The sequence below is a fragment of the Ischnura elegans genome, chromosome 5 (genome assembly GCF_921293095.1).
Source record: "Ischnura elegans chromosome 5, ioIscEleg1.1, whole genome shotgun sequence".
NCBI lineage: Eukaryota > Metazoa > Arthropoda > Insecta > Odonata > Coenagrionidae > Ischnura > Ischnura elegans.
The window spans coordinates 12,370,225-12,385,154 of record NC_060250.1 but is presented as its reverse complement, the minus strand read 5'-3'; the positions used below and the strand labels follow the sequence as shown (position 1 = coordinate 12,385,154).

General features: G+C 38.1%; 1 protein-coding gene and 1 long non-coding RNA gene across 2 annotated transcripts; one reads left to right on the top strand and one right to left on the bottom strand.

Annotated features, from left to right (window-relative positions):
• Positions 1-3,002: 3,002 nt before the first annotated feature.
• On the bottom strand, positions 3,003-6,622 carry LOC124158499 (heat shock protein 83). Its single transcript, XM_046533622.1, has 8 exons — positions 6,508-6,622; positions 6,241-6,390; positions 6,040-6,158; positions 5,794-5,952; positions 4,938-5,709; positions 4,462-4,843; positions 3,933-4,366; positions 3,003-3,431 (listed from the first exon to the last, which is right to left on the bottom strand). The coding sequence occupies exons 2-8, from the start codon at positions 6,388-6,390 to the stop codon at positions 3,264-3,266; spliced, it is 2,184 nt and encodes a 727-aa protein (XP_046389578.1). The 5' UTR covers positions 6,508-6,622; the 3' UTR covers positions 3,003-3,263.
• A 93-nt stretch (positions 6,623-6,715) lies between these two features.
• Positions 6,716-8,599, top strand: LOC124158500. Its single transcript, XR_006864813.1, has 2 exons — positions 6,716-7,135; positions 7,226-8,599. It is a non-coding gene; the product is annotated as an uncharacterized LOC124158500 (long non-coding RNA).
• Positions 8,600-14,930: the final 6,331 nt, after the last annotated feature.

The following is a 14,930-nucleotide window of genomic DNA, read 5'->3' as shown; positions in this document are numbered from 1 at the left end:
GATTCTGTCCTTCCTCTGTTTTCGCAGCCTTGTATTTTCTTCTTTCTTCAATGAGATCTAATACTTCCTGCGTGTTCCATGGTTTTTTCATAACGACTCTTCTTTTACCAAGAACTTCCTCAGCTGCCACCTGCAGACCACTTCTAATGGTTTTCCAACTCTCTTCCCTTGGTTTGTTGGTCGGATCCTCCCCTATTTTATTTTCTACAGCCTCTTTAAAAGCCAGTTGATGCTGAACCTCCCTCAATTTTTCAACCTGCCATATTTTTTTCACGGCTTTCTTCAACTTTTTAAATTTAAGGTGGCATTTCATCATAACTAGGTTATGGTCACTATCGATATCTGCCCCTGGATAGCTTTTGCAGTCCTTCACCTGGTTCCTGAATCTTTGTTTCACTAGAATGTAGTCGATTCGAAATATTATAGAACTTAAAATGGTTTTATTTTGCACTGTTCACTCTGTACCTACTACAGAATAATGATTACCTGGCTTCCTGAACATTCATGTCAAGTACACATTCGCTCAATCAGAAGATGGTATTCATCAAGGCCTCAAGAGAGATATGATAAGATAAATTTTGATTTGCAGGAGGTTATAGAAGTTCATGGAATTTGAATTTTTCGTTAACGCTCTGAAATATGTTGCTTACATTGAAGTAGTAGCCCAGCCATTGGAAAAAAGCATGGACATTAATTGTAGTTTTAAATTTTTTCTGAGTAATTTTCTTTTTAGTTTCAAGTAAAATATTTCCTCTGTTTTCTGTCTGCATTTTTTCCAATTTTTTGTGCACACAGGTGACTGCAGAATATTTGTAAATTTGATTGTAAATGACCCCATTTCTAGTTGCATGCGATTTACAATCCCCTGTGTCCTCACCAGATTCTAAATCTTACGGCTTCATATTGATTCATAGAAGCTGGCTCATTGACATCAAAATTATCCAATCAGGTACTTTTTCACAAGATTCTTATGTTTGTGATAGTTCCTAGTGTGATTTGCAGATAACCCTTCCCCTTTAACCTCTCTCGTGAGGTGAAAAATTAGACGTGAACATGATGTCACTTGTTGGCCTTCAGTAATGACCCACGTATCAGCCTTTATATTTCAATTATTCCTTGCGCTGCATATAACCTCTAGGTTTAGAACACAAGGGGAACATTCATTATCACTAAGGAGAGTAAATGCAAGATGTGACTGAGTGTTTTATTGATGGTTGATGTTTGAAAAAAATCAAATACTACTTTTCCTCAGAAACTCTCATGAGACTACATTTATTTTCCTTAAATTCCTTATCTTCTTCCTTTATTTTGATATTAAGTATGCTGCTTGAATTTCCTTCATTGCATTACACATTCCTCTAGCACATTTTTACTTTTAAGCTTAGTATATTATTAAGAACACGATCCCTAACATTCAATGTGATGCAAGGGGGTTTCAAATCCCTATCTCTTCTTCATTCAATTAATCGTTACCAAGTTACATAAGTTTTCATCTTAGGAGGAATTATTTGCCAAAACCCAAATCCAGGGTTGAATCCCAGTCGAGGCTAATGCACTTTTTATCTGGTCCTAGTTATCTAATATTTTGTTTGCATCCTGGTAAGTAGCAGTATTTGCAGCATTATATATCCAGAAGCCATTTTGGGGTATGGTTTGTAGATTTTGATATTCTCAATGTGTTATGAGATGAGATTAGAACTCGATTAAAATATTTTAGCAAATTGAATACATCGAGAAATGAGGTAATATGAATTCATCTGCATAATACCCTGCTAGCCACCTAAAAGGTATGTGGTAGGGGGCAGGGGTGCAGCCAGGAATTAAGGCTAGGGGGGGTTTTAGGCACAACTAATACTGGGGGGTATAAAATAGCCGCAAGGATAAGCCGGAGGTGCGGGGGCCCTCCCTCAAAGAAGTTAAATAAGAGAAATGGCTCAAAATAGTGAGTGTTACGGATGTGTCAATAGTTTGATGCTTTGTCTGTGATTCATCCGTCGCCCTAATATTAGTAACAAAATTTGCCATATTAAAATATTTTAATAAAAAAAATTCTCAGAGCTCTTGGGGAGGTTTTATCCCCCAAAACTGGTAGGTGGTGTTAGGACACCAGCCGTTTACACTGAAGCCTTTCAACCCAATGAGCAAGCCAAGCCAATTCATGTCTCCTCATCTCAATATTCGTGTATCTGAAGAACATAATTGGGCAACTTACAATTGCTTCAGGATCAGATGAATTATTTCAGGGGACATTTGAATGCAGTTTTGACCAATCTTGTAGTTAATGCTCAAATTCTCTTTATTACTTGGAATTTTTCCTACTATAGCATCACATGCCATGGAGCACACATTTTCATTGAATGCTCTTCTGAATGAATAGGAAATTAAACCTAGGAATAACAATCTGAGTTGAAGAGCTATGAACGTCTACGATTTGATTCAGAAGTACAGTCGATGCTATTTGTTTCATCAACACAATGTTGAATTTGAGCATTAAATTAGTTCTGCAATTAAGAGATAGACTACTTGATTACATACTACAGCCAAGTACTTAAAGTAGGCAAATCCTGTGCACATCCCAGCAATAGTGGGTTTGAGTATGGTCCAATCAAGTTATGTACTGAAGTAGAAATCTCTTTTCAAATTAGTGCAATGCTACAGTAGAGTAAGTCTTTTCTACCAATTGTCTTCATGAGTCAATTTCCTCAATAACTCTGCAATCTTTAACTGAAGATAGGTAATCCATCTACAGGGCAAAACCTAGCTGAACAGTTTGTGTGGAGTTTGAAGCCTTACCTCTCTGTATCAGTAGCTACAGATGAAATAAGGAATATTAATTTGCAGAATATTCTCCAATGCGTGCCATCTCCTCCCACTGCATCTTATATGAAGAACAATTCCAAGAGAGAAATTCCCACTCCAGTTTGATTCCTATAAATCACCCACACTACACGTCACACCTCTGATAGAATTTTTCAATGCTTAATGGACACAAAATCACAATATATAAATAACGCTTTTATTAAGATGAAACTTTAATAGACATTATATGTCATAAACAGCAATTAAATAAGTCTCACTGAGAATTTCACTTAAACATATTCACAGACAACTCACTCAAACAATAATGGCAACTAGTACCCACCACTTCTCGGGCCACACAATGGCCAACTGGGCAAATACTGATCAATGAATGAACAGGAATGTGAATGAAAGAAATGAAGATGAAATTGTAAAAGTAGTCCACATTAAGCACATAACACAGCCTAATCCACTTCTTCCATTCTTGAAGCATCTTCAGCATCACCTTCCAGTGCTGGCATCTCCTCATCCTTCTTCTCGTCAGAAGCACCAGCAGTCATCTCCTCCTCGGCATCGTCTTCATCAATTCCAAGACCGAGCTTGATCATCCTGTGAATCCTGGCAGCATGGACCTGCAATTTGGAAAGCCACCCATGGTGAAGATTAAGAAATCAAACCAAACATTACACCCTTGAAGCACCAAAGAACTAGCCACCAATAGAGCATTACTATAGGAAATCCACGACATGAATTCTTCAGAGATAGACTACTTGAGTACGTACATATAAAATTTTTGAACAATTTCAGACTGGTAGTTTTGTTTAGAAAGAAGAATAATAAACGTAAATTGAGCACAATTACTAATCTCCGGAAAACATTTCATGCTTGTTTCGACGTTACAAGCTCATTAACACATTATAAAGACACGAATTTATCACAATTTTCAATGATTTAAGATTGATTACAATTTCATTACAGACTACGTCCAGCTGGCGTTCTACTACCACAAAACTCAACACGACCAATAAAGACCAAAGTATATCCAGTAACGACGGTACCATTTAAGACTTAAAATCTAAATCTCCTAAAATTAAAATTGGAACATACCTCCTAAAATTAAAATTGGAACATACCTGAGGATCCTCGAGAGAAAATCCTGAAGCCAGCAGGGCAGTCTCAAACAGGAGGAGGACGAGATCCTTAACAGCCTTGTCATGCTTGTCCGCTTCAACCTTCTTCCTTAGAGATTCAATGATGGCATGATCTGGGTTTATTTCGAGATGCTTCTTGGCAGCCATATAACCAAGCGTTGATGCATCTCTGAGAGCCTGTGCCTTCATAATTCTCTCCATGTTAGCAGTCCACCCATATTGAGATGTGACAATACAGCAGGGAGATGCGACTAGCCTGTTCGACACGACAACCTTCTCTACCTTCTTGTCAAGGATGTCCTTCATGACTTTGCAGAGAGCCTCCAATCTGGTCCTATCCTCTTCCCTCTTCTTCTTCTCCTCTTCGTCTTCGGGAAGCTCAAGACCCTCTTTGGTGACTGATACCAATGTCTTTCCTGAAAGGGATATTAAGTAGTTTTAACTTAAACACGCCATAAAGAAACCTAATAAAAAAGGGCCGTGCGCATACTATACATGCATGACTACTTACCATCATATTCCTTCAGCTGCTGCACGACGTACTCATCAATAGGCTCAGTCATATACACAACTTCGAAACCACGCTTCTTCACCCTCTCCACAAAAGCAGAGTTGGCTACTTGCTCCCGGCTCTCCCCAGTGATATAGTAGATACTCTGCTGGCCTTCCTTCATCCTACCAACATATTCCTTCAATGCGCAGGCCTCATCCCCTGATGCGGAAGTGTGATAACGGAGGAGCTCGCTAAGTTTCTTGCGGTTCTGGCTATCCTCATGAATACCCAACTTCAAGTTCTTGCCGAACTGCTCGTAGCACTTGCGATAATTCTCTTTATCCTCTGCAAGCTCTTCAAACAGCTCCAAGCACTTCTTCACCAAGTTCTTCCTGATGACCTATAAAACATTCACGGTAAAAATCAGATTACATTGACGACCACAAAATTTCAATTGTCAAGAGAAATTCAGACAGTTAATCAAGGTTAATTACCTTAAGAATTTTATTCTGCTGCAGCATTTCACGGGAAATGTTAAGTGGCAGATCCTCAGAGTCCACCACACCCTTGATGAAGTTGAGGTACTCTGGGATGAGATCTTCACAGTTGTCCATGATGAAGACCCTCCTCACGTATAGCTTAATGTTGTTCTTCCTTTTCTTGTTGTCAAACAGATCAAACGGTGCCCTCCTTGGAACGAACAGCAAGGCCCTGAATTCCAATTGCCCCTCCACCGAGAAGTGTTTCACAGCCAAATGATCCTCCCAATCATTGGTGAGAGACTTATAAAATTCGCCATATTCTTCCTGGCTAATGTCATCAGGATTACGAGTCCAAATGGGCTTGGTCTTGTTCAACTCTTCGTCCTCTGTATACTTCTCCTTAATTGTCTTCTTCTTCTTCCCCTTCTTGTCCCCACCTTCTTCCTCGTCATCTTCAACGTCTTCTATCTTGGGCTTCTTATCCTCTTCTTTCTCCTCTTCCTCTTCTTTCTTCTCCTCCTCCTCGTCGTCAGAGACTTCCTTATCACGCTCCTTCTCCACCATCAATTTGATGGGATAGCCAATGAACTGAGAATGCTTCTTTACCACATCCTTGATTTTCCTTTCCTCTAAAAATTCTGCTTGATCTTCTTTCACATAAAGGACTATCTTCGTTCCCCGCCCCAATGGCTCTCCCGCATCCGGGCGCACGGTGAATGAGCCACCAGCAGACGACTCCCAAGTGTACTGTTCATCATCATTATGTTTCGACGTTACCACGACCCTATGTAAAATGAAGAAAACTAATTAATAGTGAGCACATTTTAAGGACCTTGAGCAGACATGTTCGAACACGTTTCAAACTTACTTGTCAGCGACCAGATATGCAGAGTAGAAACCGACACCGAACTGTCCAATCATAGAAATATCGGCTCCGGCCTGCAAAGCTTCCATGAAAGCCTTAGTGCCGGACTTGGCAATGGTTCCAAGGTTGTTCACAAGATCGGCTTTGGTCATACCGATTCCGCTGTAAGACAATACGATCATGTTACTTACAATAACTCTGACCACTGAGATACCCATTCTACATTCAGGAATCAGCTTCCCTACTTACGTGTCTATGATGGTCAGCGTGCGATCATTCTTGTTGGGGATAATCTTGATGAATAATTCTTTGGCGCTTTCGAGCTTCGACTGATCCGTAAGGCTCTCGTAACGAATCTTATCGAGGGCCTGTAAAGTTATTAGTACAATTAGCAATTACTTCAAAAAAGTACGACTAAGGTTCAATTAAATCACTGGCAGCACCACTTACATCTGAAGAGTTAGAAATCAGCTCCCTTAGAAAAATTTCTTTGTTCGAGTAAAATGTGTTGATGATCAACGACATAAGCTGAGCGATTTCAGCTTGAAATGCAAACGTCTCCACCTCTGCATCGGACTGCATCTGAACGTCCTCCGGCATCTGTAATGGAGGAAAAGCACCTATAACCATCTACAATTCCTCTGCTGCTGTCAAGAACCAACCATTAAATCTCATCAATAATAACACAAACAAATACAAACTTCAAATACAACTTACTCTGATGAGATATCTCTCTCAACAACGTAACAAGGGAACACAGAACCACTGGAGTATCCACCAGCGACCAAGCACAGCGAATGCTGAATCAAATATGACACCGGGAACTGGCCTCGCTCATGTATAAAGGCTCGCGGGACGATCTTTCTCGAAATCTTGAGTTGGTCTGCACTTCCGGTTTAGGCTCCTCCCACCTTCCAGAATTTGCTCTCAACCTAAAGACTATTTTCTTTACAAGTTAAAATAGCAATATAATTTCTTGAATGGTATATTTAAATTATAAAAGCTCTTATTTATCACTTTTTAATTGTTTTTTTGTAACTTTAAAGGAAAATGACTACAAGATTTAAATTTTTTAAATGTATAAAACAGCTATGTTCACTCGTATATTCTAAACTTCCGGTATTGACCGAATCTTTCTGGAAGTTTCTCGAAAGTTCCAGAGTTGCGGCGGCTATGGATTTTGTGGACATGTGCGCTCTTCACAATGTTGCCAAATTTACTTTTATGACACGAGTTTAATTTTCAATTCTTTATTGCAATTATAACACAAATGAAGAGTTTAGCGTGTCATTAAGTGAATCGGAAAATCTGAATGAGCATTTCAGAAAAATATCCGGGCTTTCAAGTGAGGAATTCTTGGCTAATTTTGTGTGAAAAGACATGTTTAATTTGTGCCTTCACTTTCAACGATTTTAACGACTAAATGCTTTTTTAGTGACGGCTATCATGCCCTGTATTTTAATTTGATGAATGTTGCCGACTAAGAAATGTATCAGGTAATTAAGAACATGTATGTTTAATTTAGTCGTGCTTTTTTCGCGACTAACTCGGACCCTTTTTGGGGTGTCAATTTTCTTCTCAAGTTATGCTTTTCTGACTTAAAACATGAAAATATAACTAAGTAAATGTATCTATCCGATGAACATTAACATTATTAGTTATATTTTTTCGGATAATCACCAGATTACTGTCTCCTTTCTCATCAGTCTCTATTAGCTCTTCGATGATTTGAGAGTAAACTAAATGTGTGTCAGTAGAAGATAGCTACTGTGGAGTATTGAAATTTCACTTCTTATCATTCCCAACATAATTCGTGATATTCCTCTCTTTTAACAGAAGAGTTCTCGGAAGGCCATGCTTATCCCTCACAGGGTGTGATCCACCGGTTTCATAAAAAAGTGTGCTGTTTTTTATGGTTACTTCTCTGCATGCTTATTGGGCTATCTATCGTTGAGAGGATTCCCAATTTTCCATGATTTAGATGCGTGTTACATGTGCATTCGTGATGTATTTCATATTTGCGGGATTGGGCAAAATCTCGATTGATTTTGATGGCTGACAGTGGCCATTGCGTGTACAATTAAATTGTACGTTTTGATTTTGCTTCGTGATATCCCTTTGTGTAAGGTTTCTTGGCCATAACTTGATTTTTTCCATCATATCGGTCTTCTGGATTATTCTGGAACCATTTCTAAGGCACATTGGCTTCTTGCCGTGCATATTAAATTTTAAAATCTACGTTTCGTCAGTTGATTTTACGCTACCTATCATGTGGAATGATGAGAATTCACTACACTCTCAAGAAAAACTGCATCCATTTTATGGATATAATGACCTACTTTCGATGCCGCCTAGAACATTCACGATTACATCTCTGCATTGCGCATGCCTTATAAAAATATGTAATATTGGAAATAGGAAACCGTTTGTCGCCATAGTTCCCCTGACTTTCCTTTTTGGAAGTATCAGAATGCAAAGTTGTTGTCGCTGATAGTTTTGGCCGGGTGTCGGCATGTTACATATTCCGCTCCCTGTCATTGTGGTAGCATCATTTCACAGAATTAACGTGAGTAACCCCGCCGGCCTTGTATAATGCTTCCCACCTCATCCTGAACTCGGCGGGAAGGAGGAAACGAAACGAAGTTAATTTTTGTTTAAGTCTTATGATCTCTGGATTTCACGCATTCCTCATCGATCTCAGTGTCGTAAAGTAACCTTCACTGGCCTATGCTTAACAGTATATACTGTTAAACATATGTCATCAGACCCCAGCATCAAACTTTATTCAAGTGTCAATTTATGTAAAACATTCAGTTTTAAAAAGGCCTAGTGTTTCATGAATTTCCCCTGTAAAGCTTCAACACAATCATTTATTGGACATTGTTTCACCCAAACCATCTTAGTTGGTTCCCTAGTAGTTGTTTTTCTTATAGAGTGGATCCCAACATGATAAGTGCTAGGGGTGCTGCGCTTAAGTTTGCATGGTCACCAGTAATAAAATAACAGCATAAATCTCAACCTTCTCTATTTTTGTGTGAAACTGATGTATAGGTACATAGTACATACACATGAATAATGAAGGTGGGGCATAATGAACTCTTTCTCACTTTTCAATCTCCAAAAGATAAATAGTATTTCAACCAACTTTCCTACATGTATGAATTGTTTGGATATGGCTACCGGTGTAGTTTATGTTTGTTCTCCTAGCCAGAGTGTGTTTTTTTATCTGCCGTTATTAGTTCTTACAATTATAATCAACAGATTTAGGCGTTACTTGGTGGAACGATGAGATATTCATGGTTAAATAAAAAACACAGTACTGTTCCACAACCTTATAATTTTGCAGTCTACTAGTTTCAACGTTACAACGTCATTATCAAGACTCTTGTCTTGATAATGACGTTGTAACGTTGAAACTAGTAGACTGCAAAATTATAAGGTTGTGGAACAGTACTGTGTTTTTTATTTAACCATGAATTTCTTACAATTAGTCAAGAAAGATTCTTTGAGTCAGGTCATAAATCTGCAATAAAGTTTACTCTTTTTGTAGAAGCCCTCATTTTTGTTTGAAAAAATGTCATGCCCTTATTTTGTGTTCTGATGTGATGTATGAATGAATGGATATGTCTGAAGCAATGGAATTTAGGCTGTGACGGTTAGCATTTCCAGGTTACGATGCTCTCAATAGTAAATATGACTTTCACCTAGAATTACCCCAATACCACACCCGGTGGGAGTCCCGAGACTCAACGTTACAACGTCATTATCAAGACTCTTGTCTTGATAATGACGTTGTAACATTGAAACTAGTAGACTGCAAAATTATAAGGTTGTGGAACAGTACTGTGTTTTTTATTTAACCATGAATTTCTTACAATTAGTCAAGAAAGATTCTTTGAGTCAGGTCATAAATCTGCAATAAAGTTTACTCTTTTTGTAGAAGCCCTCATTTTTGTTTGAAAAAATGTCATGCCCTTATTTTGTGTTCTGATGTGATGTATGAATGAATGGATATGTCTGAAGCAATGGAATTTAGGCTGTGACGGTTAGCATTTCCAGGTTACGATGCTCTCAATAGTAAATATGACTTTCACCTAGAATTACCCCAATACCACACCCGGTGGGAGTCCCGAGAAATTTTTGATCAATAGATGTATATGCCGGGAAAACCTAAAATTTTACATGACTTGCACCAATTTTAGTAGACATCATCTTTCAGGAAGTTCTACCTTCCATGCTTTCAGTTCCCTATTGAGGTGCACATAAGGTTTCTCTCCTGGTGAGTAGGTAAATGTTTGACCCTGCTCTGCATATTCAGTATTTAATGCTACGTTATTTTCAATGAGGGGGCAGCTGCCCTGCCTCTCTTAGTTATGACTCTGAATTTAGAGTGTATAAGGACTTACACTACTCATTTAAGGTTGTAGATTATATCTTGGAATGTTAGTCTTTAATTTTTTTCTAATTAAAAATCATACGAGGCAAAAATTTCTGAACCTTATTATTCCATTTTAAATGCCATCATGCTAAGAGTTGTTTATGTTAGTTGTGAACAGGTGCTTAAAATAAATCGTTGTGTTTGGGAGCAGCAGTCTCCTTTTCTTAAAACCTTGCCAACAACTATGTTCTTTATATTTAGTACTATGGACAGATTAGCCTTTGGAGTTAATAGAATTCAGTGTAATGAATCCGGCGACCTAACATTAAATCCAGTCCCGTACTAAAAGTTTGTATTTTTGGAAACTGACCTTTGGCTTAACATTTTGGTAACCATTTGAGCTTTGCATGAAAACGTTGAAAATGGAACGATAAAAGTTCAGTTACCTTGGTCATAGATTATTAAAAATAATAATTAAAAGGCCTATACTCCAAGAAATAGTTTCCTAACTTATCAAAGGTCAAGGAGAATCGTTCTATAAGATGAAATCTCCTTATAGTTTCCCTTTTATTTTTAACAACTTATTAATTAACTAATGGTGGGACTTCTGCGTGGATACGAAATTAGTGTAACTTGATGAGAACTGAACCTTGTTGAAGCATTATGAGGAGGCATTGCACATGTAAGTGTTTCAACTCTCCCCCAGATTAATCTTCCACAAATTCTCATCAGCCAGACTTTTAAATCCTTAGTGTGGTGCATGTATAATTTCACACTTTCCTCTCTTTACTAATGAACAATCTTTGAATTTCTTCTCAACCAAAGCCCTGAGGAAGTAGTAAACAGAAGATAGGATTGCTTGCCTACCATCTCCTGAAAAATTATGTTATTCCTAACTATATCTTGGGGTGGATTCAGCATCAAATTTGCCAGGGGGGGTCATGACTTTGGTCCAGGGAGTATGGAATACCCCCTGGGAGAGAGGAGCATTTTTAAGGTAGGGAGTAGAATTGTGTCGTTCGTGAATGAACCGTTCGAAATGAACTATTTATGTAGAAGATTCAAAGCCAAACCACTCAATAAGACAATTAGAATTGGGCTTGCCTGTGTTGATGCTACCCACGAAAGGCAGTTAATTATCATTATTATGAGTAACAGCTATATAGATTGGTAATAAAAATGAACTCTTCTCCTTTACTACCATTGACTTGACAAGTAGGTATGCTGATTGCTAATTTTGTTGAACTTTTCTTCTATGATAAAATCTTTATCACAGAGTAATCAATTCTACAAGTATTCTGAAAATAGCAGTGAAATGAAAATTCTTGAGGTATAGAGATTTTTAAGATGGAATTAAAATGAATTCCTTGTTCTCACAGTTAAATCTTTTAATAAGTGTAATATTATTTATGAAATAGTTGCATGCGATGGAACAGTTATAAATTTTCTATAATCTGACTGATTGAACTTTGTTTTGGGATTATTTACATTAAATGCATTTCACAATAAATTTAGGGTGGACTACTATTTTTGTGTAGCATAATATTCAGACAAATTGAAGAGGTTTTAAAACCTGAAAACAATTTATTAAACATGACATTAAAATAAAAAATAATAATCAGTAGGAATAGTTACCTCTCTTAATATTTGAAATGCTAGTAACCGATTCACATGGATTTGAGATTCACACGGATCATTTGGTTCATTATAACGATTTAAGAACCAAATCATTGCCACAAATCAAATCCCATGAACTGAAATTCCCTCCTCAAGTAGGGGTTGTTACCATTCACGATAAATACAATACAAACTTTCCTCATGTTTGGGACTTGTAAATTTGACTTGAACTTGTAAAAATTAAGAATTTTTGATAAAATATGGGGATGGGTCATGACCACTCCCTCCCATAAATCCGCCCCCAATGTGTTGACTTCGTATTTACTTATTTGGTGGCAAGACAGACTAGAGAAAATACATGCTAGAATGTTCTTCTGTCTTTTCTAACCTGCTCTCCCATGCCTACCTTATTTTTTTAGCCCAATTTTTTTTATGAATGGAACAATCAGTATCTCCCCTCTCTCACCCAACTATTATCTGTTCATTTTATGTTTTGTGGGTGAGCCTTCGTGAGAGCCCGGACACACTCCGAGGTTTTCGCTGATGGGTAGGGGTAGTACCGAGAGAGAGAGAGATCAAAAGCGAACTCATGTTGCCAAATGCACACAGCAGCCCTAGTTTGTAGCTGAAAACATGCGAGTCATGTGTGACCACAGTTATTTTGGGCCCAGTGCCGAGACAAAATACCTACTCATTCGGAAGGTGTTGAGGATAATCCCTTCTCAGAAGCCCATGACATTGCCAGCTACCACGCTCAATGTGGCACTGTTGGTGAAAGGCATGCTTAACCCTCAACCACCTGGCGAATATTTTTGTCACACAACCACCTACCTTGGGTCTGTCAGACCTCAGAATAAAATAATGCAATTCTCTAAAATGCTCGCAGAAAGATTTGGTTTTTAATCAATAGTCGGTTTTGGAGCATATGAAACTATGTACTAAAAATTAAGAAACATGAAAACGGACTTTATTTTTTGCCTAATCTCTTTTAAGTGTAAATAACTGGTATTTTAAGCTTATACACGCACATCTTTGAAAAATTAAATTAAAAAAACTTATCGCGTAGTATAGAAATTTCTTTGTGACTTTGTTACAATATTTAATGAACAATGAACTTAGAAAAAATATTAAATTTTAAATAAAATTAAAAACTCAACGAAATTGCAAACTATTAACTTAGAGTTTTCATGGCAATGAAAACACAGCTTTTTTGAGTATTTGAGGCGTATTGCTGCTTTGAATTCGAAACACATGTATTATATTTTGCGGCTCTTACTGTATTGTGCAACAGTTTTTGTGGACCACCAACCTTTCATCTGCATTACTGCTTCTTGGACCTCCTGATAGAGTGGTCAAGTCTCTATGGAGGATGCGTAGTATATCAATCCGTATATCACGCTGCAATTTCACATTGCTTTCACGACGTTTCATGTAGTCTCGTCAACTGTTCGGGACTGTTTCTTCAAAAACTTTAACCCGCTTTCAATCTTTTGTCCTTTTATATGATGCTGTAAAAGTCCTTTATTGTGAATACTGTGAGACTGATAACCTATGAAAGCAAATCTTGCTGAAATAACACTTCCTCCTTGGTCTCCTTCGAATGCAAGATAAAGGTTATTTTATCTTCAGATGAAAACTCTTTGTCTTGAATTAAATTTGAGGAAAAAATATCGTGGGATGATAAATTCTGTTTATTGCTCAGCAAAGTTCTCTCTTTGCAAACAGAATTGACCTCAAAACTCTCTCCCCAAACATGATCTAGCCCAATATCAGACTCCATATAGCTATTTGTCGTTAGGTAGGTTTTCATCAACTGACAGATTGTTCTCCAACTAATTTGCAATAGAATCATCAATTGGAGCCATTCTTAACTTTAAAAAAATGACAAATAAATAATTTAAGAAAAATCACATAATCACCTAGCATGGGTCTCTCAGACTCAACGAACCTCATGTAATATGTATTTGTTTTTCACTAACCTCTGACAAACGTGTGTGACCCCGGCAAGCGGTTGTGCAACACTAAGGGGCGAGAGGAAAAGGTACAAGCACGAACAATTCAATACAATAATGGGGTACCAAAGTATTTATGATTAAGTCGTTGAGGTCTGTGAGGCCCATGCTAGAGAACGCATGAGGTTTGGCAACACTGCTCCACAAGCAGATTCACGATGTTTACACAATGGAGGTGTTTACACAAGTGACTGAATTTCCGAAGTGCTAGGCTACGCCTACTGTCTGTTGATTGGCAAATGGAAAGTCACGTGTCAAGAAACTTTCCCTCCCCTCACCGTCACTTTAGCCACATCAACTCACCCACAAAGAGAAAATAAACAGTCTATTACCTTCTTAGCTTGTAAGCAGTCGTATTCCAATCCTTTGAGGATCTAGGCTGTCCTATTATCCTCCCATTGCACTATGGAGACTGGATAGGAGAATGGAAGGATTATAATCAGTGTGGGTCAATATCAACCAATTGCCTTGGTGTTTGGTTACAAGTCAAGTAGAAAATTGCTAACGAACTTCATGAAATATTTGTTTTGTAGATTTTGGCCCATGAAAATTTTTCACCTATTCACCAGATATTCCACCAATTTTCCCTAAGTTGTTGGGATCCTCTCTGCAGGCCCTCAAGAGAAGGGCTGGGAAGGCATTACTAGGTTTATATACCTGCTCTGCCCCTTCTGGCAGAAAAAAGGATCTGGCCTCATTGGCTAATTTTTTTCCACCAGTGGGAGACTTGCGATCTAGGTATCACAGCTGAAGGGTTAAGGATTAACAGAAGAAACAGCTAAATCTGCAGCATAAGTGGTGTTGTTTTTCTCTGCCCCCCCCCCCCCCCAGCCCTAAAATTATTTTCCGTTTTGGCAACTACCTGCTGTACAACTGCCAAGGAGCCCACCCACTCCGTGGCACATGTCCTCTTGACACTTTTTCTATACTTGCAGTTAACATTACCCGAGGGAACCAAAGACAATGATGATGATTCAAATTCCCCTCTAGTTGACTGTCAATTATTATACAAAGGCCATAGGTCACTGAAGGTTGAGCCAGATAACAGAGCAATCATTGTGCCACACAATGCATCTTATGATTTTTCCTTTGCACATCTTGTTAGGCCTTCTTCAATGATTCACAGTTGGTGG

Coding starts and splice junctions, on each gene's coding strand:
- LOC124158499 (XM_046533622.1), bottom strand. CDS start 6,390: ATGCCGGAGGACGTTCAGATGCAGTCCGATGCAGAGGTGGAGACGTTT. Junction 5,953..6,039: donor ACGCTGACCATCATAGACAC/GTAAGTAGGGAA, acceptor ATTGTCTTACAG/CGGAATCGGTATGACCAAAG. Junction 4,844..4,937: donor AGCAGAATAAAATTCTTAAG/GTAATTAACCTT, acceptor AATGTTTTATAG/GTCATCAGGAAGAACTTGGT.